Raw genomic sequence first — 22,907 nt, 5'->3', positions numbered from 1 at the left:
ACTTCTTCGGGTTGGCAGTGAGTCCCGCCCGCCTCAGCGACCTAAGGACGGCCCTCAGGTGTTGCAGGTGCCGCTGCCAGTCATTGCTATAAATGATGATGTCGTCTAGGTACGCGGCCGCATAGGTGGCGTGCGGCCGGAGGACTCGGTCCATCAGCCGCTGAAACGTAGCGGGCGCCCCAAACAGCCCAAACGGAAGTGTGACGAACTGGTGTAAGCCGAACGGTGTGGAAAAGGCCGTTTTCTCTCGGGATAATGGAGTCAAGGGGATCTGCCAATATCCCTTCGTCAAATCCAGTGTCGAGTAAAAGCGAGCCGTGCCTAGTCGATCGAGCAGCTCATCAATACGAGGCATTGGGTATGCGTCGAATTTAGACACCGCGTTGACTTTTCTATAGTCCACACAGAACCGGACCGACCCGTCGGCCTTGGGAACCAAGACCACTGGGCTGCTCCAGTCACTGTGGGACTCCTCGACGATGCCCATTTCGAGCATGGCCTGAAGTTCTTCCCGAACCACCTTTTTTTTGTGTTCGGGTAGTCTATAAGGGCGGCTACGCACTACCACCCCCGGGGGCGTCTCTATGTGGTGTTCTATGAGGTTCGTGCGACCGGGCAGGGGCGAGAACACATCCGAAAACTCGGCCTGCAACTGGGCGACCTCCGCGAGTTGGGTCGGGGAGAGGTGGTCTCCACAGGGGACCGGAGAGGTACGTGATGCCAATGACCCTTTGGGGACCTCCGGCCCCAGCTCCGCCTTCTCAGGAACTACCGACACCAACGCCACGGGGACCTCCTCATTCCAGAGTTTCAGCAGATTGAGGTGGTAGATCTGTAGCGCCCCCTCCCTGTCCGTTCGCCTAACCTCGTAGTCGACGTCCCCGACTCGCCGTGTGACCTCAAAGGGTCCTTGCCACTTGGCGATTAATTTGGAGCTCGATGTGGGCAACAGGACGAGTACCTTCTCTCCCGGAGTGAACTCTCTAAGGCGCGTGCCCTTGTTGTACAGGCGGACTTGCCGTTCCTGGGCCTGCCGCAAATTCTCCTGAGTTAGGTGGGTGAGCGTGTGGAGTTTTGCGCGCAGATCCATAACATACTGAATTTCGTTTTTGCTCTGTGAAGGTCCCTCCTCCCAATTTTCCCGCAGAACATCTAAGATGCCGCGCGGCTTACGCCCGTATAATAATTCAAACGGGGAGAACCCCGTGGAGGCTTGGGGGACCTCTCGCACTGCAAACAACAAGGGTTCGAGCCACTTATCCCAGTTACGTGCGTCCTCACTTACGAATTTTTTAATAATATTCTTGAGGGTGCGATTGAACCGTTCAACTAAACCGTCCGTCTGTGGGTGATAAACGCTGGTGCGGATCGGCTTAATACCTAGTAGCCCATACAGTTCGCTCAGTGTTCGTGACATAAACGAGGTGCCTTGGTCAGTCAGAATCTCTTTCGGGATTCCAACCCGGGAGATGACGTGGAAGAGGGCCTCTGCAATACTGCGTGCTGAGATATTGCGAAGAGGCACCGCTTCCGGGTATCGCGTTGCATAGTCCACCAGGACTAATATAAAGCGGTACCCTCGTGTTGACCGATCTAATGGCCCAACGAGATCCATCCCAATTCTTTCGAACGGGGTCTCGATTAATGGTAGGGGGCGCAAGGGCGCTTTTGGAATGGCCGCTGGATTTACTAACTGGCATTCGCGGCACGCCGTACACCACTTACGGACATCGCCGCGAATCCCCGGCCAATAGAATCGGGCCATTATCCGGGCGAGTGTCTTATCCTGCCCGAGGTGTCCAGCCATGGGATTAAAGTGGGCCGCCTGGAATACCAATTCCCGGCGGCTCTTTGGAATTAATAACTGGGTGACTCGCTCTTTCGTCTGAGTGTCCTGCGTCACTCGATATAATCTATCCTTCAAAATGGAAAAATAGGGGAAGGACGGGGTGGCGTTCGGCTGGAGCGTTTGACCATCGATTACTCTCACTTGGTCAAACGCGTGTCGCAGAGTCTCGTCTCGCGATTGTTCCAGTGGGAAATCCACGAGGGATTCCCCAATAGAAAGAGGAGGGGCCGGCGGCTCCTCCCCCTGTCGCGGAGGTGACGTCGACGGCTCTGCGACCGCCGCTCCAGCCAAAGCGACACCGGGACCCTCCCCCGTCAACCGGCAGGACCCACTCTTTACTAGGCGTGCCATTAAACCCCGAAATCCCGGCCAATCGGTCCCCAAGATCAAAGAGTGGGTAAGGCGAGGATTAACCGCCGCCTTCACTATAGATTTTTCCCCTCTAAAATATATGTGGACTGACACCAACGGGTAGCTGTGAATATCCCCGTGTACACACAACACCTTCACCCCTTGTGCTCCCCCCAATGCCTCGTCTTGCACCAGGCTTTGGCGGATCGAGGTCTGATTGCAGCCTGAATCCACCAACGCCTGATATGTAGCCCCTTGTACACTTACCGGTATGCGATACGCTCCGGCCCGATCGAGGGCAGCCTCTGGCGCGTCGGGGATCCGCACCACCGCCCCCACCTCCATCGCTGCACATTGTTGCTGCAGGTGGCCCGGTTCCCCGCAGCGCCAGCAAACCGGCCCGGGCCTCCCCTCTGCAACTGTGTTCTGGGGCTCACTCACCTGAGGGGGGGGAGAGACAGACACAGAAGGGAGAAACGGGAGGGCACCACGGGTGCGGCGGGCCGGCTGGGGTGGGGCCGGCCCCCGCCTCCGTGGTGGGGGAATGGGGCGAGGACGGGACACGGGAGGAGGGGGGGAAGACAGAGAGAGAGGGGGGGAAGACAGAGAGAGAGAAGAGGAGACAGAAGACGATGTCATCCGTTGTCCTGCCGCCGGTACAGCCGCCAGATGATCCTCCGCCAGTCCTACGGCCTGATCCAGCGACGCCGGGCGGTGGCACTGGACCCACTCCGCGGTTCCGGCTGGTAAGCGGGCAACGAACTGTTCCAGCGCCACCTGGTCGATGATTCCCTCGGCGTCGCGATCTTCGGCCCTCAGCCACCGCCAGCAGGCGTCCCGGAGCTGCTGGCCAAACGCGAACGGGCTGCCGGCTTCCTCCATCCGCAGCGCGCGGAAGCGCTGGCGCTGCTGCTCCGGCGTGCGCCCCACGCGCTGGAGGACGGCCCGGCGAAGGTCAGCGTAGGCCAGCCGGCGGTCGGCGGGGAGCTGTAATGCGGCCAGCTGCGCCTCTCCAGTCAGGAGGGGGAGGAGGCGCGCCGCGCGCTGCTCCATCGGCCACCCCGAGGCTTCGGCGACCTGCTCGAACAAGGTGATGAAAGCCTCGGGGTCGTCCTGCGGGCCCATCTTGGTCACAGTGAGGGGAGACGGGCCCGCGGCCGGGGCGCTGGTGGACCCCGCCGACGCGAGGAGCCGCCGGAACGCCTCTCGATCTTCCTGTTGAGCCAGCACCAGGGCTTCGAAGCGGCGCTCCTGCTCCGTTCGGAGCGTGACGAGTGCCTGGTGCTGGCTCTGCTGAGCCGTGGCGAGGGCGTGGACCAAGTCCGCGAACGGGGAGGATTCCATGGAGCTGTAGCACTGGTGCTCCACCTTTTCCCGGGTTTCGGCACCACTGTAGCGCGGACAATGCGTGGGTGGAGCACAGAGGACGGCAGGACAACGTTTGGAGGTAGTAACTGCGTATTTTATTAATAAACTTTTCAGTTTAAAAGAACTCGCAGCACACAGACACACTCTCAGCCTCCACTCCCGGGTCGCGCTCCCTCTGCTCTCTCTCAGCCTCTTAAAATAGGGAGCGGTTTACTGGGAAAACACACACAAAACACAGGTTAATTACCGTCAGGTGTAGCGAATCTGCCACTCACCTTCCCCGGCTCCACCCTCCTGTCACAGACCGATGCTTGACCACGCCCCCGCTGCCACACCATGATGAGTAGCTGTCGTACGACTGGAGCGATCAAGCTTAATCTGAATTTCCAAACCATGAGAAAAACGTAATCTCGATTTAAATCTAGATATGAATCTAGAGAGTGCAAGAAAATGAGATGAAACTAATGCTAACTTTAACGCTTTCAAGGCTTAAAATGGAAAAATCTGAACATTAGATTACATTAATGCCATTTATCAGACGCTCTTATCCAGAGCGACGGACAACATACCCAGAGTAGCCTGGGGAGCAGTTGGGGGTTAGGTGCCTTATTCAAGGGCACTTCAGCCATTCCTTCTGGTCCAGGGAATCGAACCGACAACTTTTTAGTCCCAAAGCTGCTTCTCTAACGATTAGGTCATGGCTTCCCCAATCTCATCTCATCTCATCATCTCTAGCCGCTTTATCCTTCTACAGGGTCGCAGGCGAGCTGGAGCCTATCCCAGCTGACTACGGGCGAAAGGCGGGGTACACCCTGGACAAGTCGCCAGGTCATCACAGGGCTGACACATAGACACAGACAACCATTCACACTCACATTCACACCTACGCTCAATTTAGAGTCACCAGTTAACCTAACCTGCATGTCTTTGGACTGTGGGGGAAACCGGAGCACCCGGAGGAAACCCACGCGGACACGGGGAGAACATGCAAACTCCGCACAGAAAGGCCCTCGCCGGCCACGGGGCTCGAACCCGGACCTTCTTGCTGTGAGGCGACAGCGCTAACCACTACACCACCGTGCCGCCCGGCTTCCCCAATGAACATTAAAATAAACCAACACTTAATTTCAGTGATGGTTTATTCAGATTCTTCTACAAATGTATTTGTTTTGCTTCCACACATGACGGGCTTCCTACACATTTAAACACCAATCTGAAATTTTCTTCAATCTGAATCAAGGTGCTTTCACACACCAGTTTGAACTTGCTCAGAAACCCCATTTCCATACGCTCCTCTCATTATCGCATTAACGTTGCTCGTACTCAACACTACTCTGACTAGATTACTCCCAAACTGACCTGCATGAGTAAAAGAAACACGGTTTTCACAAGAAGAGGTACCGTACATTATGGAGGCAAGTCTCATCCTGTGAACTGACAAGTTAGCATTAGTTTCATCTCATTTTCTTGCACTCTCTGCCATTACAGTTAATATTGCTGAGCTGCAATACAATAAATATTGATAAAGAAAGAAAGAAAGCGAGAGAGAGGATGGACTGAGGGAGGAAGGGAGGGAGAGAATGAACGAATTCAGGACCAGAGACGAAGATGAGGACGAGCCTGTGAAAAGAATAAGCAATTGTACGTTTTTAACTCCGCACGACTGTTTAATTTTCATGCAATTATTGACTTTTTTTTTCTGCAGACAAAGTTCAATTTCATATCAGGCACCAATTATTTATAAAATAAATCATAATAGTGGAGGTTGGCGCACATTAGGTATCGATCGACTCGTTCCCAGCTGATCTGATCTGCTTTTTCCCTCCTGTAACACGCACGATGTGAAAAAGATCAGACTCTCTCTCTTTCTCTCGACATCAGCTATACTGTATGTTTTATTGTCTGGAGGGATGGACCGAGTATCTGAGCACCAAGGCTGCATTGTATACTGCGCACAAGTCTGATATTTATGATGTAGAGCACAAACTTCGAAGGTAAATCAATGTTTGCTTCACAGTAAACACGTGGCACACTGCAAAAAATGATATCTTAGCAAGTGAAAAGATCTTGAATATTGTTGAAACGATCCAGCATTTCTTATTAGAAGAATACAAGACACCAATTCTGAGATTATTAAACCTAGTTCTAGACTGCAACCAACTTATTCTAAGATGTCATACCAAGTGTAATTATCTTACTGCACTGGTAGATTATTTCACTTGATTATAGTCTATAGGGGTGTTCACACGGCAACTTTTACTCCGGTGTAGCACCGGGGCTGCCCCGGTAGAGCGTTCACACGGTACAAAGTTATACCGGTGTAGCCCCTTAAACCGGTGCAAATCTAACCCTGCTCGGGAGGTGGTTTAAGAAATTTACTCCGGAGTAAATGCTAGTTTGCGGGGCAGCACCGATATAAAATGGGCCGTCTGAACGCTACAGGGGTAGACTCGCTACGCGTGAGGAGAGTTGATTACATACGGGCATTGCATAATTTGCATCCTGGTATTTTGCACTTCCAAAATGGCGAATATCAACAACCACAGAACTGCCTGTCTTCCAGTGTTGCCAGATTGGGCGGTTTTAAGTGCATTTTGACGGTTTTGAACATATTTTGGGCTGGAAAACGTCAGCAGTATCTGGCAACACTGGTGTCTTCATCCACGTTGGTTTTCCCAGCGCTTGGTGATGCCATGACAACCGGGAAAAGGAAGTACATTTTCACACATGCGCATATTTCATTTCCGCATTATTACTATCGTATAGCACGGTCGCAAAAACTGCCGTGTGAATGCAAGTGGGGCTGCACCGGTGCTAACACGCTTCTCTCTAGTAAGCAGGTTTGTGACGTGTGAACGCTCCACAAAATTTACACCGGTGTAAGATATATCGCAACAAAATACATCGGTGCAGCATCGATGCAAATATGTGCCGTGTGAACACCCCTTAAATGTTCTCAAATTTATCATGTTTTTCCTTATATTAGGATGGCTAGTTTTTGCAGTGCACAAACCACAAAAAAGGCTCTTTTTCAGGTAAATCAGATATTTGCGATCCATCAGTGTCCATCACTTTGAATATTCTCATTACCAGTCCATATAAGGCCACGATTCAAGAATATCAATCCAATTTAGCACGATCTGATGTTCAGGAAAATTGAAAATAAAACGGCTAAGCTTCAAAACACACCACTGCGTGTTTTCAGTGAAACATTCTTGAATACGCCTGTGCATTTTTACCACCATGGAGAAAAAAAAAAAAATCTTAAACACAGCAACTCCCCATGCTCTTCCTAATCTCTCTCTCCCTACATCACACACACACACACACCTTTCCGCCAGTGAGACACTTTTCCATTTGCACCTCTCCTGCTTCATTGTGCTTCACAAGACTGACAGAAAACATTGTTTGCTCTCCTGTGGCCTGTTCTCTCGACCCGCCGAACACAATCTTCCTTCTCTCTGGGGAACGGCGCTATTATGCATAAACAAGATTGTAAATACAGAGTTCTCGCTCTGCTTTGTCATGTTTAACCCTCTCTACAGTCTTAATTTAGAACCAGTGTTTGGAGGAAACCAAGGAACATAAAATGCTCCGTGACTCGCCCGGTTCCCGACATACACGCCACACCGCTCCTGCATTCCGACTGACCCGTTTCTTTCCGTGTTTAGCGAGATATAAGGACACGTCTCCATTATGAGCAGCGCTCTGTGACGCTCTCGTTAGCTTTAAACGGAGGAATGAGACTGAAATGAGGTCTCTGTCGCATCCAGTCATTTCTCCTCCATTATCCTGCATGCTTCAAAACCCCGAGTGTCACGTCTAGAGTACGGCGCAGGACACGGGGAGAGGATCAGAGATGCAGATGTGCCCACATGTTGAGCGGTAATGAACCTCTCGGATGGAAGTTGAGGATTAATTGAACTGTACAAGTCATGCTCGAGCTGAGAAGGCTGTAATTAAGCTTCAGAGGCTCTTGTGTGTTTTTATAATAACTACCACAGCAGTGCCTTCACATAGTCCTGCGGGGAAAGAGATGGAGAGAGAGAGAAAGAAGAACAGAGGAGGAGAAAGCAACATGACACACACACACAAAAGCCATTTTGCTCTGACAGGAACTGATTAAATTCTACATTATTCACGATGCTGATCTCAAGATGTGTAGGTTTTACTCCGTCATTGGAGCTGATGCACCAAATACAACGCACTCAATTACAATGTAGAACCGAGGCACAGCTCTACCACCTGCTGTGTCGATAGTACATAAGGAATTAAACAAAACAACCCTCCCTGGGATGATGTTATACGATGGGGCCTGACGTGAAGCAAAGCGTCGACTTGCACCACAGTCACTTATGAATGAATTTTAATGGTTTATCATTTAAACGCTGAGCTGATTTAGACATTTAATGCTGTGGAACGTCCATGAAAAAGTGTGTGCTTTCACTTATGTTACAGCAGCTACATTTCCTCTCCTCTTCTCCCCCCCCAAAAAAAAATAAATTCCTAAATAAATAAATAAAAATAAAGATGCAGCTTGTCATTTGTGGCAGGGAAGGGGTGATCGAGCGCCAGTTTGTGAAGAGTGAAGGCCTCTGCATGCTCTTGCGACAAGGCTTTCGCAGATAGCTTTTCACAGACAGTTGTAATTTATCGTTGAGCGGGGAGTAATAGGCGTGCACGATGTTATTCACCGCCACAACGCAAGGGGGCGCGAAGTCGCGAAATCGCTAGGAGTAGTTGGTGGGTGTGGTTAGTGGAGTGTTTATCCTCCGGTTACTTATAATGACTAGAACTGGAGTCGTATAGATGTACGTACTTCCTCACTTCCTCGATCAACCGCTCTTCGTGCTGCTCCATCTTCGCTCGTGTTTTTAAAAATGCCGGTTGTGAAAACAAACCAAACCGGGAAAGTAGGGAAGCGGAAGTGCGTGTACAGCGGATGTAGAGTGGACCAATCAGAGCCCTCTTGTCTGCGACGCTGTCTGCGGTGGTCACAATTTTTGGGAGGTGCACGCAGAGCGTCTGCGAAGGTGGGGGGGGGCTACGCAGACACCATCTGCGGCGCCATCTGCAAGGACTGGGTTGCCAGCATAAATTGGCCTTGAGACCAGGGAAGGAAGAGTAGTGGCAAAACAAGGGGTTGGTACTTGAATTCTGATATATACTGTATGCATGTGTGTGCACGCACCTGCCAAACACAGCAAAAGGACTGATTCATACACTACCGTTCAAAAGTTTGGGGTCACTTTGAAATGTCCTTATTTTTGAAAGAAAAGCACTGTTCTTTTCAATGAAGGTCACTTTAAACTAATCAGAAATCCACTCTATACATTGCTAATGTGGTAAATGACTATTCTAGCTGCAAATGTCTGGTTTTTGGTGCAATATCTCCATAGGTGTATAGAGGCCCATTTCCAGCAACTCTCACTCCAGTGTTCTAATGGTACAATGTGTTTGCTCATTGCCTCAGAAGGCTAATGGATGATTAGAAAACCCTTGTACAATCATGTTAGCACAGCTGAAAACAGTTGAGCTCTTTAGAGAAGCTATAAAACTGACCTTCCTTTGAGCAGATTGAGTTTCTGGAGCATCACATTTGTGGGGTCGATTAAATGCTCAAAATGGCCAGAAAAATGTCTCGACTATATTTTCTATTCATTTTACAACTTATGGTGGTAAATAAAAGTGTGACTTTTCATGGAAAACACAAAATTGTCTGGGTGACCCCAAACTTTTGAACGGTAGTGTATATTTAAAAAAAAAAAAAAAGTGTACTGACTCCCTGATTGAAAGCAGACACTGAAACATGAGCACAGGCGGGTTTCTGTTTTAACACCCCGAGTACCGACCCCTTCTCCTCTTGGCCCCTCCTTTCATCATCTTGGCCGTCACTGGGAAAAAACGCACACCAACGTTAATTAGCCACAGGTGTGATCGTTTTGCCACTCACCTTCCTTCCCTGGCCTCGCTCTCCATTCACAAACCGGTACTTGATCACCCCCTCCCTGCCACCTCATTTTACTGAGAAACTGAACAGACTATACATACACTACCGTTCAAAAGTTTGGGGTCACCCAGACAATTTTGTGTTTTCCATGAAAAGTCACACTTTTATTTACCACCATAAGTTGTAAAATGAATAGAAAATATAGTCGAGACATTTTTCTGGCCATTTTGAGCATTTAATCGACCCCACAAATGTGATGCTCCAGAAACTCAATCTGCTCAAAGGAAGGTCAGTTTTATAGCTTCTCTAAAGAGCTCAACTGTTTTCAGCTGTGCTAACATGATTGTACAAGGGTTTTCTAATCATCCATTAGCCTTCTGAGGCAATGAGCAAACACATTGTACCATTAGAACACTGGAGTGAGAGTTGCTGGAAATGGGCCTCTATACACCTATGGAGATATTGCACCAAAAACCACACATTTGCAGCTAGAATAGTCATTTACCACATTAGCAATGTATAGAGTGGATTTCTGATTAGTTTAAAGTGATCTTCATTGAAAAGAACAGTGCTTTTCTTTCAAAAATAAGGACATTTCAAAGTGACCCCAAACTTTTGAACGGTAGTGTATCTTTAACTCCTCTGTCCTGAAGACTTTCCCGTCCTGAGAAACCTACCAAGCTGTAACAAAGCACTGACACGTGACACTCTTTCGATAAATGGTCAACAATTTTCTTTAAAAATAAACAAACACACACACACCTTCACAAAAAACATAAAATAAAAAAGCTTAATTTATTATCCATCACACATTTTGTGGAGCATGTGATGTACAAGTCCCAAACATTTGTTATATCAGATCATCTGTATTAAAGTTTAAAAAATAAAAATAAAAACCCACACCAGCTCCTGTGTTGTTGATTTTTTGCCCCCTCTCCACACAGCACTACTCTGAACAGATGGGAACAACTAACATGCACTCCTCCATCCAGTTGTCTTTAAACACCAACATTAAATAAATCACTGACGACTTCTCACACTGTCGCTTCACTAATCCGTCCAGAAAGGGTGAGCCTTTTCAGACAACTCTACCTCTCTCTGGAGCTCGCCTCTGGACTCTGGGCTTCCTTCAGCTGATCAGACTGGAGAAGATGAAATAGAAAAAAAATGCCCCAGGACCCGTGGGGATTCATGTTTCGAAAGAAACCTAGAGCTGTTGAATTACAACCCAGGTTTTTTTTTGTTTTGTTTTTTTTTTTATTTAATACACTGATCAACTCTGATGCAGTATTTACACAAGCACTCGGTCTGGATGGCTGAAATGCAGAGTCTCGGACGCATGCGATGAAATACTGTACAGCAAAGATGCCTTCAAAAAGACTGAAATTAAAGGTTTCTACAGGAAAATAAAAACATCAAGAGCAGTAACCAGTAATAAATGAAACATCATCAGTATTTTATTTTATATATATATATATATATATATATATATATATATTAGGGCTGTAACAATATGCGTATCGAAATCGAAATCGCGATATGCAGAGCCACGATCCATGTCGCAATACAAGAAGGCAGAATCGCTGTACACCCTTTCAAACTTCTCCTCAGCCCAAAAACAGAGGCGCTTCCAAACTTCAATTTATGAATACTTTACTTTTTATTTAAATTACATTTTAAACTTGCTTAAATTACTTTTATATCTATTAGTAAGTCATTTTTTCGCCGACCTGCGACAATCTTCTGCGAGTCACGCCATGTCCACACTCGCCACTGGCAACCATATGGCGTCCTTGGCCACCAGAGCATTCGTTTCTTTTAAGCGGTCGCCATTCTGGTTGCGACGCGGGGAGCTAATCTGTAAACAAGCAGCTCATTGGCTGGCTAGGTGTGCCACAAGCCAATCACAATCACTTGACCGGAAAGGCATGCAGTGTTGCCAGATTGGGCGGTTTTAGGTGCTTTTTGGCTGGTTTTGAACATATTTTGGGGTGGAAAATGTTAGCAGTATCTGGCAACACTGAAGGCATGTCTGCTTGGGCGTTAGCGGCACTTACACTGACACGTGAGCAATGTTTCACTATAAAAATTCCGTAATTTCCATCTGTTTTCCGCGATCACAGAAAATCATTGGCCCTATGAGAGTGAGACAGTGAGAGAGCCACCCCTATACCCCCCCCCCCCCCCCCCCCAAAAAAAAATCTTAACGGATTTACACGATTTGGAAAAATTACTTTTTCAGAACCGAAAAAAACAGAGCTTCCAGCTCAACAGTATTATTTTGAGAAATAAAACAATCTTTGGATATACATTTGTTCATTTTTGCATACATATTACTCATTCTCTGCAGTGGTCTGAATTATTTGTTATTAAATAGTTAATGTAAGTAAGTAAATGTTAATAAGTCAAATTTACTACTTTAAAAATACATTTTTTAAAAAATCGTGGGTGTATCGAATCGTGGGTCAAAAATTGTGATACGAATCGAATCGTGAGTTGGGTGTATCGTTACAGCCCTAATATATATATATATATATATATATAAAAACAAACAAACAAACAAACAAAAACAGTAGTCTGAGGTCCAGTGAGGTCAGTTTTATGTGGAAATGATTTGTAGGTTTTCCTGAGCATCTTACAGAACCAGCCACAGTTCTTCTGGACACTTTGACTGTCACACTCACTTCTTCATTTTACACCAAAACCCAGCAGCCTTCATTATTAGGGTGCATCAGTTGCCCCCTAAAAATGAAAAGTTCCTCCGATCATGATGCATTTTTGTTTTTATGTTCCTTTTGGTAAGGAAACACACTGGGTGAAATATTTTGACAAAATTCAAAAGTGTAATGGTGGCACCAGGAGCTCAAAGTTATGGAAAAAGCTGCTATTTTATGACTTTTATGACAAAATTTCAATCACTTTTCATGAAACATTATGGCACCTTATAGAGTATACCAAATATCTTAGATACACATTTTTAGTGCATATTCTAAATATATTATCAAGCACAGTTTGAGTTTTAGCTGTTTATTGAATCATTGTTCAACTACTTTTAAACAATACAAATGTATTATGAATCACATTAATGCTTCTCAATCCCTTGCAAAGGTTCTTAACATGATCTCTGGCTCACAAGAAATCAATAAATGGAGTCCAACATTGTGATTCAAACCTTACGCGAAAACATAAAATAAGCGTTTTTTGGCAAAAAATGAACCTCATGGTGCCACCATTAGACTTTTGAATATGGTCAAAACATTTTACAGGATGTCTTTATTGGTGAAAAGGAACACCCAAACAAAAATGCATCAGATTTTATGAAAGTGAGGGCAACTGATGCACCCTATTCATTATGTTTTCTTTTTTCATCTGAAAAGTGCTCTCTTATGGAATACGCTGCTCAGATGCATTTTTTTCCTCTGTAACATTTGATTCTGTGCTGGAAAACGAGCGTTTGTAACTCTAAAATGTTTCCGTACTGACGCAATGTATAAATCATCAAAAATCTATCACAAAAAGACTGTATTTTAAAAAAAAAAAAAAAAAGGACTATACAAGATACAGTGCTGTATTCTGCAGTTTACAATCCCACAGCTAAACTACAGCCAAGAATATCATTTCTCTCGAACCAAACGAGGCCATTCAGTGAGCTCGGCTCTTCCACTGCAAACTTAATTAAAGCCAGCGTGAAACGTTTCTCCACCGGTCTCGATTCATATTTCTAATCTACGTCTTCAGAAACCCTTGAATGGCTCTTAAGACAGCAGAATGAAAACAATGACTTTCCACAAGTCTTCCCTACAGCTCTCGCCAAACTTATTTCACTTTTTAAATGATTCCAGTCGTTCAGTCGTCTCTCCCTCTATTCACCTCACAGACTGGGGCCCAGCGCTCGCTTTTGTGACGGGCTAAATGAAACAGGGAAATCTCATCTCCTTTTTATAATGCTTCAAGGCATTCAGCCATACAAATATTTTATTTCCTTCTGTTTCTCTCAGGGAAAAAGTGCACAGAGCACAGACTATTTGTTGTCTTGAATTAATTGGTGTATTTCAGGGTGTGGTTGTGACTGACACCAAATATCATATGCAATATGAAGAAAAGGACAGAGAGAGAAACATGACTGCGCTGCTCTATCGCACTACATACAGGACCAGTCAACAGTGTGGACACGCCTTCTCATTCTGTGTTTTTTTTTTTTATTTTCATTAATTAAAAGACACTTCTTTGTGTCTTAAAGTAATGATAGATGTCGTTTCTTTTGACTACGTTGAGCGGTTCTTGACATAATATGGATGACTAAAGTTGTGGTGTTGAATAGGGCTATTTACTGTATTTTTATTATTTACTATTTGATCTCAAACACATTAAGACAGCAAGAAACTCGTCCACTAATTAACTTCTAACGAGACACGCCTGTTGATTGAAAAGTATTCCAGGTGACTCCCTCATGAAGCTGGTTAAGATAATGACAATAGTGTGAAAAACGTCATCAAGGGAAACACTGGATACACTGACGAATCTAAAATATCAAACATATTTTGCTTACTAAATAATTCCATATACAGGCCCCCTATTTTTTCCCCATACAAACTGTGTCATAGATTTCTATTTTATGACTTCTACATTATCAAGTCAAAACATGACAAAAACATTTTATGGCGTATTCACACCTACGTTGTTTGGTCCGGACCAAACGAACCAAATTTCCCTTGGTCCGGACCTTTTGGGTTGGTCTGAATACAAACCACCGAACTCTGGTCCGGACCAAACAAGCGGACCGAGACCGAGCTGCAAGGTCGGACTCGGTCCGGACCAAAGGAACCCTGGTGCGGATCTTTTGGAGGTGTGAAAGCAGACCGGACCTAATCCGACAGTTTTGCTTTTTTGTACCTCGGGAGCTTCCGTCGTTTGTCGAGCATTATGGGAAACAGAGTCTTGACACTCCACCGCAAAGTGCAAACACTGTTTCGGTTGTCAAGGGAACCTTACAACAGTCATTCAGTCATTCAGACCAGTGGTAGGCTAGACTACAGAGTACAGAAAATGAGTAGGGGGCAAACGTGGGCCGAGGAAGAAACGCGCACCCTTGTGGATATATGGGCAGATGTCCACATATCTGAGCTTTTGGAGAGAACACACAAAAATGCCGACGTGTTTGCTGTATTCAGTGAGAAAATGAAGGAGAAGGGGTTCACGCGCTCCCCAGAACAATGTCGGCTAAAAGTGAAGAAACTCCGTCAGACCTACAATAAAATCAGGGACATTCTTTCAAAAAGTGGCGGTACTAGCGACGCAAAAAAGAAATTCATCTATTGCGTGAAGAGCCAGAACTGTCACAACATGATGTGCGCTCATCAGCGCTATCCTCCGTAGCCGCCTTGCCCTTTGTCGTCGTCGTTGATAAATTACTTGTACAACAGCATAGGAATCGCACAATTGTGAAAACAGTAAAAACTGGAAAAAACATATAGCTTTGATGACATTAAAAAGAATAACAGCACGGAAAGCCTCCGTGACTACTTTTGAACTTAACGCTTTGTGCGCGTGTTGTCTCTGACCAATAGCTGAACGGCCTCAGGGCGCGTGGCTTTGTTGACAGATTTTGATCCGCTTACTAAAATGTACAGTGTGAAAGCGAACCGCACCAAAATGAAAAAAAAACAAAAACATTTGGTTCGGACCAAAGCAAGTGAACTATCGAACTATCCTGGTCTGAATAGACCCCTTCACAGTAAACGTCATTCATACGTAAGTGGAAATTGCGTGCGCAGCCTGGACCCACAAAAGACTCAGAAATGCCTAGTTGTTGTGTTGTCGGGTGTCAGAATCGTAGCAGTGATGGGGTTAAAATGTTCAGAATTCCAGCAGGGTCTCACCCATTCCAAAAAAAAAAAAAAAAATCGCCGACGTCTATGGCTACAAGCCATCGAACGTGTAGACTGGGATGAAAGCACCATCAAAAATGCGCGGGTTTGCAGCGCCCACTTCATCACAGGTAAGATCAGGCTATTTATTATATCTTTCTTTTTTATTCTTTCTAGTCTTCGTTTATTGATGTAGCAAAATACTTTGGTAACGTTTGTCTGATTAGCTGGGTCATAGTTACACAATGTAATGAATATTGTTAGCATGTTAACTTAGCTTTGCATGCAGTTTTGTTTGTAGGAGAGGTCTCACTTGACTCAAGCAGTCCAGATTTTGTGCCATCATTATTTGTGTATGCCGAAAATCACAATTTTAAAGCAAGGATGGAAAGGTAAAATTGTGTGCCCTCACTCTAAACGCCAACTTACGTTGACTGCTCTAACCTAGCTCCCGCCCCGTTCAGTGTCATTTCTGCTCTCTGCCTCTCGCTTTTTACGCAGCTCTGATTTCTCTTAGCTGCACTCTTTACACTATCATTCCTTTCATGCCATTCCCTCCTGCAAATTGCTGTTTAGCGTTGGTATTTGCTGTTGTAGCTAAAGCCACATTGCCATCACATCACTGGCATAATTTGATTAAAACAAAATGAATATGAATGTCCCATTGTTAATCAAGTTGTACATGCCCGCACATAATCATATGCGTCTAAAGACTTGTAGGCACGAAGTTTTTCGTGGGTGTACACTGAAGTCTTGTCAATAAGGTACGAGTATATATCTGGCCATTGTATACCAGGGAACTTACTAACATCGTCCGTCCACTCTTTAATTAAATACGGATCCGGTAGGCGATGTCCACTTGTTAGAGTTAACTTATTTATGTAGCATTCTCGATCTTGTAACGACAATTGTTTGGCATAATCTGACAGCTCATAATGCCGGTCTATGGGCAGCGCCACTGTTTCTGAGTCCAGGCTGCGCGCGCATCCTGGCAACGGTCGGTTTGTTTACAAACATACGAAGGGGTCTATACACCCTTAGAGTTCCAAATGTATGTTGTTTTTTTTTCCCAGCATAAAATTAAATACTACAGAAAGAAAGAAAAAATGTATCTGAGCAGCGTATTCCATCAGAGAGCACTTTTCAGATGGAAAAAGAAAGCATACTGAAGGCTGCTGGGTTTTGGTGTAAAATGAAGAAGTGAGTGTGACAGTCAAAGTGTCCAGAAGAACTGTGGCTGGTTCTGTAAGATGCTCAGGAAAACCTACAGATCATTTCCACATAAAACTGACCTCACTGGACCTGAGACGGATTTTTTTTTTTAAAGCAAAGGGAATTTGTCTCACACCAAATACTGACTTTATTTCACTGTTTATAGCATTTTTTTTAATGTTGAAACATTTAATTGAATTATGTTTTAATCCGTTTTTGGTCGACAGCATTTCTTTACATGTGCCTTAAACTTTTGCACAGCACATGTTATTTCATAGATTTGATGTCTTCAGTATTGTTCTACAACGTAGAAAATCGTCACAATACAAAATAGAAAAACCTATGCATGACCAGGAGTGTACAAAGTTTTGTCCGGTACGCTACCTGTAAAAAAAAAAATCTCCATTTTTAAAATTTTACGTTTTCTGATACAGCAAAGCGTTGACGCATTTCAGTTTCTTAGTAACAAGAAAAGCCAGGAGAACAGGAACCATCTTGTTCTGAGGACATTCCATGACGTTAAACGTAACGACAAACAGATTTTAAAAAAAAACAGACTCTTTAACAAATACAGTACGCTGTGCTATAAGAGGGATAAAACACTTCACGACATGCTGCTATAAGAAAATAATAAACTCTGGTGTGTTAACAGTCACTCCGCTTCATCGCTGATTATTTTCCTCTAACAAAACCAGACAATTTCGAGAGAATCAAAACTTTTTTTTTTCAAGTCTTTATTTACTAAGAAGCATCTGTCTTTCACTCCTCTCTCACTTTCTCAGCCTACCAACACCTCTTTCGCTCATCATTTCACACAGCCCGTGACTCTGTGGAATTGGGTGCTAGGACCAAAAAAAAAAAGACAAGCACAAGCACTGCTGTCAAGCAGTACTGATTGAAACTGCAAGGTCATCCTGATGTGAGGGGAAAAGAGAGGCAGACTGAGGAGCTGAGACGCTCTCTGGGGTGTCCGTGTCTCTGTCTCACCCCGTGTACGTGTACAAGACAAAAAGGGAAAGAAGTCACACCAGGAAGAGAAGAAACAAGCAGCATGGAGCAGATACACAGCAGAGAGCAGCTTTTTCACCTTGAGGACTTCATGCCCAGCCCCTCCTCCCTCCATCGCCGTCCCGCCCCACCCCTCCTCCCTCCATCGCCGTCCCGCCCCGCCCCTCCTCTCCATCACCCTTACACTCACCTTGGAGCTCTCCGCTCTTGCTGTAAAGTTCTCGTCGCTGTTCTCGCAGGTACGCGCTCATGCTTATGGCGTGGGAGGACGATTCAAACCTGCAAAAAGAGATTCTTAACTCCGTGCAAAAGCTGGTGCACTCCTTTACATCATACTTCATACAGATGAAAACAACACGATCTTCATTCATTCATGTTCAGGAAGAACTTTATCCTGGTTAGGAGTCTATCGTGGGAACACTGATGTGAAAAGGGAATACAAAGGAAACCCACAGAGACAGAGAATGTGTGAAACTCCACACAGACAGTAACCCGAGCTCAGGATCGAATCCCAGAGCTGCGTGAGGTGGCAACTCTAACTGCTGCGCCACAGGAATTAAAATGGTTAGTTTTTTTCTTTATCAGACATCTAGTTTTAGGTTTGTTTACCTGACATGTTTCGACGTACGTAACTGTCGTCTTCCTCAGAGTGTCACCGGATGCTGTTGGTGACGCATCTTATCAGCTTTTGTTTCCGAAGGCGTGGCCTTCCTGTCTGGTTTGACAGGCCGGTCATGTCTTCTGCTGTCCGTTCGTCCCCTGCAAGGTGGCACTCCAGGTATGGGAGAGCATGTATGCTCCTTCATCCCGGTTGATGGTCCTCGGGCTTCGCTTTCGGATCTCCATGGCCTCCCTGATCCAGCGCTGATGTTTATTATCTTCTGTGCGGATGACTCTGGCATTCCCCCAGTCCATAATGTGATTTTCTCTTTTTCAATGGTCTGTTATGGCTGACTTGTAATTTTCCTGTCGTGCCTTTTCTTTTATTGTTCGGGTTTGTCTTGTAGCGGTCTCCTTTTCGCACTCTATGTTCATTTTTCCTTGTGGTGAAGCTCCTCCCTGTCTCCCCAATGTAGGTTTTATTGCATGATTGGCATGGAATCTCATATATGGTGTTGCATCTGTTGTCCGGATGTACTGTATTCTGTCTTTCGGATGAACCAGGATCTGACGGAGTGTTGTGCATGGTTTGACAGGTGTGTTGATGTTGTGTTTCCTCATTACTCTTGGGATGCGTTCCGCTAATCCTCTAATGTATGGCAATAGACAGGAAGGTCACGCCTTCGGAAACATCAGCTGATAAGATGCGTCACCGACAACATCCGGTGACACTCTGAGGAAGACGACAGTTATGTACGTCGAAACATGTCAGGTAAACAAACCTAAAACTAGATGTCTGATAAAAAAAGAAAAAAACTCACCATATCTAATATAAGACATAATGAACGTAATCGAGAGACAGGAATAAAAAGCTCTGAAAATATTACAAATGAACATTTGGACATAAATAAGTACTTTTCAACCTTGTGTTGATTCTTTTTTTGGTCCAATCTTCGGTCACATCTTTATTTCTTCCATTTTCAAATTATACTTTTCAATAACAATGTCTCAAAACACTCCATTCTATCATTTCCAGGCTCTAGAAAAGGTCAAAAACTCTCTCATAACTTCAGAGTTTAAGCCTGGTTTAATTGTGTGTTATGACTATGACTTAAAGTAAAGAGGTGTTGATTTATTTCAGTCATTCCGACACTGCAATGAGATGTTAGTCGAGCTTTTAACAGGGATACAAACTTTTAAACTCCACTCTGACTGAGATTCGACTGCTATAATATTTGCTCTGTATCATCAGACAATGAAGACATCATTCCAGAATGAATTGCAACACATTAAAACAAAGCTAAAGTCATTTCATACAACATCTTAAAAAGGAATATGTGGACTGTGCTTACTTGAAGAGAGACTGTTTGGGACGAAGTGGTTTCTTCTTGGCGAAAAACGCTCCAAAGTCACTGCCGGTGCTCGCGTAGGAGAGCTGGGCCGAGGGTTCGGCTGCGCTGCGTGTGTTCTTTACGTCCAGGTAGTCCATCAGGAGCACCTGCCAGAAATTCACACATCAATCAAGAGAACGTGATGAGGGATTCAGCTTCTAGTCGCAACAAGTTGCAAGAGTGGATTTTGTGTGAAATCATATTACACTGCAAGCCTGCTATAACAAACTCTTTTATGATGAACTTTCGCATATAACGAACTAAGTTCGTGTCCCCCACCTTTCATGTCAATGAGTCGGAGCCTTCAAAAACAACAATCACTGTCACATCCATGCATTTTGGAGCTTGGAGCATGCAGCACATGCATCACCATTAGGACTAATTACAGTACCATGCACCTGTTCCAGATTAGAGTGCAATCACAGCACACTCTTATAAAGACGCTAACAAACAGACTTGGTGAAGTATATGCGCTGTACCTGGTGTCTCACATTACCAAGTCTTATACTGGTGTACTGCCTTTCTGGTTTTGACTTTGTATTTGGATTCTGCCCTTCATCTTTGTCTCCACCATTCTGTTTGTGCCTCGCATGACCATTGCCCATTTCACAACCCTGCCTTTGTCTTATGTTTTTGTCCCATTTGCCTGCCTGTTCATAAACAAACACTCTTCCTGTAATTACATCAGTCATTCGCCTGCTTATGTGACACACTGAGCCATTTGCTCCGCTTCCCACGAGAGACAAACAATAAGAAATCAAGTCCGGAGTCAAGCTAACAATAAGTGTTAAGGCCATAAAACAAAGGCTGAACAAGCCTCACTGAGGTGTTGATCATGAACAAATATCAAGAACACTGACTGAAGGATTGAAAAGGACAAAATGACTGCGGACATCTGTGATTTGCAACGCATGAATGAACTGACTGGGAAAAATTTAGAAAACATACTGAGTCATTCTTTTTTTCTTTATCTTTCTTTACAACTTTATTCATGATACACACTTGTGAAATTTCCTCTCTGCATTTAACCCATCTGAAGCAGTGAAAACACACACATGAGCAATGAGCACACACACATACCCAGAGCACTGGGCAGCCATGCAAACAGCGCCCGGGGAGCAGTTGCGAGTTCGGTGCCTCGCTCAAGGGCACCTCAGCCCAAGGCCGTCCCATATTGTCTTTGGACTGTGGGGGAAACCAGAGCACCCGGAGGAAACCCACGCAGACATGGGGAGAACATGCAAACTCCACACAGAAAGGCCCTCGCCGGCCACTGGGTTCAAACCCAGAACCTTCTTGCTGTGAGGCGACCGTGCTAACCACTACACCACCGTGCCGCCCGAGTCAGTGGGTGGACCAGAGTTTTTCTCTGCCTACACAGACTGTCTGCGCTGGCTACTCTATCCCCCCAAAAAAACTTGCCTTTCAGTGTTCAAGCGATTTATGTAGTCTCTGCTGCCCATCATTTGCTGCAAATCCAATGATTCCACCACAAAAATAGTCTTCGATTAGCATCTAGCATAACCAAAAGTGACGCCATACTGTATTTGCTGATAGATTCTTGAGCTCTGGTTGGCTGAGCTGGACCACATGACCATGCCGCAGTGTGTGTAGTTATGTTACAGAGTCAGGCAGCATACTACAGAGGGTAACTGAGAAAGCCAAGCACACAAACATCTGGAGGGAAATTTCATACATATTCTGCAAGTATTTTACAAGGAAATGGTTAGTCATTCATTTCACTGACAATGCACCAGAAGGCTAGTCTGGTTAACACCAGACCATATCACAAGTGAAATATGGTCTGGAATCCGCCTATTGAATTTCTCGTAGGGGAGGTGTGGTTTACGATTGTCAACGGCCGTTTATTGGATGTTGCGAATGTCTATCATTTGGCCCATGGCCAATCATGGCAGTTGTACCTGGTGACGTAGTTAGAGCGGCGAAGAGACGAAGAAGAAAAGGAAAGAGAAAGAGAAGGCAAAACAAAAATAGGAAAACAATGGCACCGAACAATTACTGCCGTTTGTGCAAGACAAATATGAGAGAAGTTTGGTTCGTATCGCTCGCCGCCATGTTAAATGTGATCCGTAAACAGTCCCAAATAAACTACAAGCTTCCATTTGTTGAGTAGTACGCGTCACCGTCTTTCCACCCCTCCCCACTCTCTGATTGGCTCCCTAACTCAGGCGAGCCTTTAGACCATAGTTTCCATGCTGTCTTTTCAGATCGGAACGATTGTGCAAAGCAGCATGGGATTTCCCAGGCTACCAGAAGGCATGTAAATTTCAACATTTTCTGGGGGGGGGATATGACCCCTAGACCCCTCTTCTAGCATTCACCTCCTTTGCCTCCGCAAATTCCAGAGCTGCCTACGACTTTTTTTTTTTTAACCGGCTACTTCAGATTTTCTGGAGGACCCTGGTGGACATTGACAACAATCCACCAGTAACCTCCATTTCCATACCAGATGAAGAAATCATTGCCTCTCTGTTCGTAATCCTTTAATGGAATCAGTAACCTGTGATCGTGACTCGGAAGGAGAAACTCGTGCTAAGGAGAACGTGGCAAAAATTTCGTCTATAACATAAGTGTTTGGTGTGACAAGTGGGTCCATTTCAGTATTACGAATTTTTCAGTACAACAAACTATTTGGGCGTCCCCCAAGGAGTTCTTTATAGCGTGGTTTCTGTGTACACAGACACTCCATAATATATTTCATGTCAAGGATTATTAAAACTCAAAAACTGAAATGATCTTCATGACCCGGATCAGTCAAACGGACACGATTAGGTTTGTTTGAAAGTGCAAACCCCAATACGTACGGTAAACGCCTGTTCAAAGAGGCTTGGACAGACGGAGGAGGGCGGGGGAAAAAGGTTAAAACTCGCTAATTTCAAAGTGCTCCATAATTCAGTGGCCAAAATGATGATATATTTGCAACCCCGCATGCACAGACAAGAATGACACGGCACATGGAAATACATCTGAGTCTTAATGGCATGATTAAATCTGGAAACCAAAAAAAAAAAAAAAAAAAAGAGGTCTCATCCACATCCATCAAACATCACACGAAGCAGAGACAGCTCTATTTGGGCCGGCCTCGTCTCGATCTCGCCAGTTACAGCAGCGTCGGTGTATTAATTACTAATGACCAACTGATTCACTGACAGATCGCGCTCAGTATGTAAGCCCCCCCCCAACTTAATTAAATGCCAAAGGCTGCCTGATGAAGGGACTTCATCCTACTTAAATTACATTAGGTTGGATTTTAGAGGAAATTAAGTATTAAGGGCAACTAAAGTAGACAA

General features: G+C 45.2%; 1 protein-coding gene across 2 annotated transcripts in view; it reads right to left on the bottom strand.

Moving 5' to 3' along the window:
* The window catches only part of exoc4 (exocyst complex component 4), a 316,334-nt gene that overhangs the window by 195,502 nt on the left and 97,925 nt on the right, over window positions 1-22,907 (bottom strand). For both annotated transcript variants that reach the window (XM_060903439.1, XM_060903440.1), the window contains exons 8-9: window positions 19,558-19,703; window positions 17,796-17,884 (exon numbers count right to left, since the gene is read on the bottom strand). In XM_060903439.1, coding sequence (XP_060759422.1) covers window positions 17,796-17,884; window positions 19,558-19,703 — 235 coding nt within the window. The remainder of the gene's footprint in view (window positions 1-17,795; window positions 17,885-19,557; window positions 19,704-22,907) is intronic.

Source organism: Neoarius graeffei, chromosome 21 (genome assembly GCF_027579695.1).
Source record: "Neoarius graeffei isolate fNeoGra1 chromosome 21, fNeoGra1.pri, whole genome shotgun sequence".
Classification (NCBI taxonomy): Eukaryota; Metazoa; Chordata; class Actinopteri; order Siluriformes; family Ariidae; genus Neoarius; species Neoarius graeffei.
The sequence above is the reverse complement of the archived record's forward strand: the minus strand, read 5'-3'. Positions and strand labels throughout refer to the sequence as shown.